Source organism: Nanorana parkeri, unplaced genomic scaffold (assembly GCF_000935625.1).
Source record: "Nanorana parkeri isolate BGI_ZX_2015 unplaced genomic scaffold, ASM93562v1 scaffold3407, whole genome shotgun sequence".
Lineage (NCBI taxonomy): Eukaryota > Metazoa > Chordata > Amphibia > Anura > Dicroglossidae > Nanorana > Nanorana parkeri.
In genome coordinates, this window is record NW_017309675.1 from 1 (window position 1) to 3,665 (window position 3,665).

General features: G+C 53.5%; 1 protein-coding gene across 1 annotated transcript in view; it reads left to right on the top strand.

Moving 5' to 3' along the window:
• The first annotated feature begins 571 nt into the window (after nt 1-571).
• The window catches only part of LOC108803107 (DNA (cytosine-5)-methyltransferase 3A-like), a 51,585-nt gene continuing 48,491 nt past the window's right edge, over nt 572-3,665 (top strand). The window contains exon 1 of the mRNA XM_018574948.1: nt 572-793. Coding sequence (XP_018430450.1) covers nt 572-793 — 222 coding nt within the window. The remainder of the gene's footprint in view (nt 794-3,665) is intronic.

The following is a 3,665-nucleotide window of genomic DNA, read 5'->3' on the forward strand; positions in this document are numbered from 1 at the left end:
TGGTGGGTTACGTTGTGTCAGGTGACGGGTGTAAATTCTGCTGGGAACTCGGACTCAGGAAGTCGGTGGAGGGCGACAGGAAGTCATGTTGAACGCAGATTAGAGGGTGACATCCATAAATTGTGACAGCGAGGTGACAACACATGACAGCCAATCACCCACCAGCTGTGAGGTGACCCCGGGGACACCGGAGGGAATTCATATCATTTATAAACGGTAGAAAATGAGACAATTTCACAGAACACAAACTACATATCCCCTCCTCCCCCCGGAGTCCACACTGATCCCACCCCGTGTGACCGGCCCGGAGCCTGGTGATTGCCTGTGATTGGTGCAGGAAGTATTGGGGGTCCCTTTAGTTTTCCCTGGATAGGCCGGGGCCACAACCCCCGTCAGCTTTTGTCTTCCGTGTCCCAATGGGGAGATTTCCTTTCACTTCCTGTTTGATAGTGACAACAGGAAGTGAAGGGAAATCACTGGTCACCAGAACTAGTGTCCCCATTGGGAGATTGTGTCATGTGACCTGTTGATGGGGATCACGGTGCGTTTACGTGTGTCATGTGACGTGTTGATGGGGATCACGGTGCGTCTACGTGTGTCATGTGACCTGGTGATGGGGATCGCGGTGCGTCTACTTGTGTCATGTGACCTGGTGATGGGGATCGCGGTGTGTTTACGTGTGTCATGTGACCTGGTGATGGGGATCGCGGTGCGTCTACTTGTGTCATGTGACCTGGTGATGGGGATCGCGGTGTGTTTACGTGTGTCATGTGACCTGGTGATGGGGATCGCGGTGCGTTTACGTGTGTCATGTCCTTCACGTGATGCGGAATCATTTTCCGGACGGAAAACGTTCATTTTTTGGGGGGAAAAGGAGAAAATTTCTGATATTTTCTGCGGCGACAAATCGATAATCAATAATGCGGAATCCGGGCACGGTGGGAGTTGTAGTTCTATAGGGAAGACTCAGTCTGTGTGCACTTCCCTCCCCCAGGCACAGCAAGGGGGCCCCTTAGAGGAGATCTGGGGGCCCCTGTCCCCCCCTCCTCTCTGCCATTCAGGAAGCTGAGTGCAGGGACAGGAATCCTGGCCGCTGATTGGCTGGGAGTTTGCTGGAGGGGGCGGGGGAAGGTCAGGAGTTGAGCTCTTTGTAGAAGAGGAGAAGGGGCCCCAGACATTGTCACCATGAGGAGGCAGAAGAGGAGGAGGGCCCCTGGCAAGGTGCAGTATAGGGGACATGAGGGGGGGCAGATCTGTACAGCTGGGGCCCTTGGTGTGGTGCAGGAGGGGCCCCAGTTACTAGAATGTCTGCAAGGAGGTGATGCGTCTGTGCTGAGGAACTACAGATCTCAGCATGGAATCAGATGTGGCCCTTGGTGTGCAGGAGGGGCCCCAGCTGCTGGGATGTGATTGTCTGATGATTCTCTGCTGAAGAACTACAAGTCTCAGCACTGACACCCAGACACTGCAGCCCTTCTCAGAGGGGCCCTTGGTGTGCAGGAGGGACCCAATCATTGGAATGTCTGCATGGGGGGGGGTGATCTGTGTTCCCTGCATGCTGAGGAACTACAAGTCTCAGCCAGTTACATCAGCTCCATTGGTGGGGCCCCCGGCTCCTGGGATCTGACAGTATAGGTTCCATAGAAGGTGCTGAGGAACCACAAGTCTCATCGTGTCAGTAGAGTGTAAGCTCTTGGGTCCAGGCCCTGTGTGTGTGTTGGGATCATGTGACGTATGTTGACGTTCTCACCGCCTCCTCGCCATCCGCAATTCCGTTTCCTGTCAGCTTAGAACTGAAAATAAAAGTCATCTGTGATTGGTCGGCGCCTGAGACCGGTGTGTGGCCCTTTAAATGACCTTTTGTTGTGCAGGAAGCGCCGGCGTTGTCACATGTCTGTGTTCCCGTGTGTTGTGTTCACATGCGTGTTGTGTCACATGTCTGTGTTCCCGTGTGTTGTGTTCACATGCGTGTTGTGTCACATGTCTGTGTTCCCGTGTGTTGTGGTCACATGCGTGTTGTGTCACTTGTTAACGTGCAGGAACAGATGAACAAAACGCACATGCATCATATTTTGTGAGGCAGCACATAGCAGAGGGGCGCAGTGCTGTGCGTTGTGTCATGTTTGTGTGTCACCTCAGTGTGTTGGGATTCCATGACACGGGAACACACACGGCAGAGACGTGTCACCGCAGCACAACCTGACCCCAGGCGTGGTCACCTCTGAGACATGTCAGACGTCTCTCCTCCCCCTGCAGAGTCCAGATCACCGAGACCCCCGAAATCTCACCTCTGCATACATGTCCTCCATCCCGTGTATCTGTACCCGACCGTGTGTACTGACCGTGTGTACCCGACCGTGTGTGCCCGACCGTGTGTACTGACTGTGTGTACTTACCGTGTGTACCCAACTGTGTGTACTGACCGTGTGTACTGACCATGTGTACCCGACCGTGTGTACTTACCGTGTGTACCCGACTGTGTGTACTGATCACGTGTACTGACCGTGTGTACTGACTGTGTGTACTTACCGTGTGTACCCAACTGTGTGTACTGACCGTGTGTACTGACCATGTGTACCCGACCGTGTGTACTTACCGTGTGTACTGATTGTGTGTACCCGACTGTGTGTACTGATCACGTGTACTGTCCGTGTGTACTGACCGTGTGTACTGACCGTGTGTACCCGACCGTGTGTACTGACTGTGTGTATTGTCTGTGTGTACTGACTGTGTGTACCGGCTGTCTCCTGTAGTATGGTAGGTTTAGATGTAGGGAGTGGTGGTGGTGGTGGGGGGGTGGATGGGTCATGTTTGCCCGGCTGTGTGATCCTCGGGGGGACTCCGGTGTAATGGTGGACGGTCTGCAAAGGGACCATTATCGTCCCTTTTCTGAGATTTAGGTTCCCTGTTTGGTCATCTTCAGGGTAAAGTTTGGGGTCAGTTCAGGGTAAAGAGGAGGTCAGGTTGAGTTGAAGTCAGAGGTCCATTCTCGGGGTTCGGGGTCATTGCTGTTACTTTTCACCTCCTTGTGAATGGGAGCGACTTCAGTGCATTTCGAGGGACACACCGCGAGGGCGGAGATCTAAACACATGGGGGAACCTCACTGAGATACTTTACCGGGTCCGTACAATCACCGGGACAGCTCTCAGGAAGTGGCCATTGGTGGGTGAACAGATGGGACTGACGGCTCCCGTCATACAAAGAACATGTAGTGTCCCTGATAGTGATTATTCCCACATGATCAATCCAAGTCCAATCATTGCCATTGATCACTCCATAGCCAATGCTCCTGGATTGTGTAGACTGGTCCTGGATTGTGTAGACTGGCTCCTGGATTTTGTAGACTGGTTCCTGGATTGTGTAGACTGGCTCCTGGATTGGGTAGACTGGCCCCTGGATTGGGTAGACTGGCTCCTGGATTGGGTAGACTGGCTCCTGGATTGGGTAGACTTGTGCCTGGATTGGATAGACTGGCTCCTGGATTGGGTAGACTTGTGCCTGGATTGGGTAGACTGGCTCCTGGATTGGGTAGACTTGTGCCTGGATTGGGTAGACTGGCTCCTGGATTGGGTAGACTTGTCCCTGGATTGGGTAGACTGGCTCCTGGATTGGGTAGATTTGTCCCTGGATTGGGTAGACTGGCTCCTGGATTGGGTAGACTGGC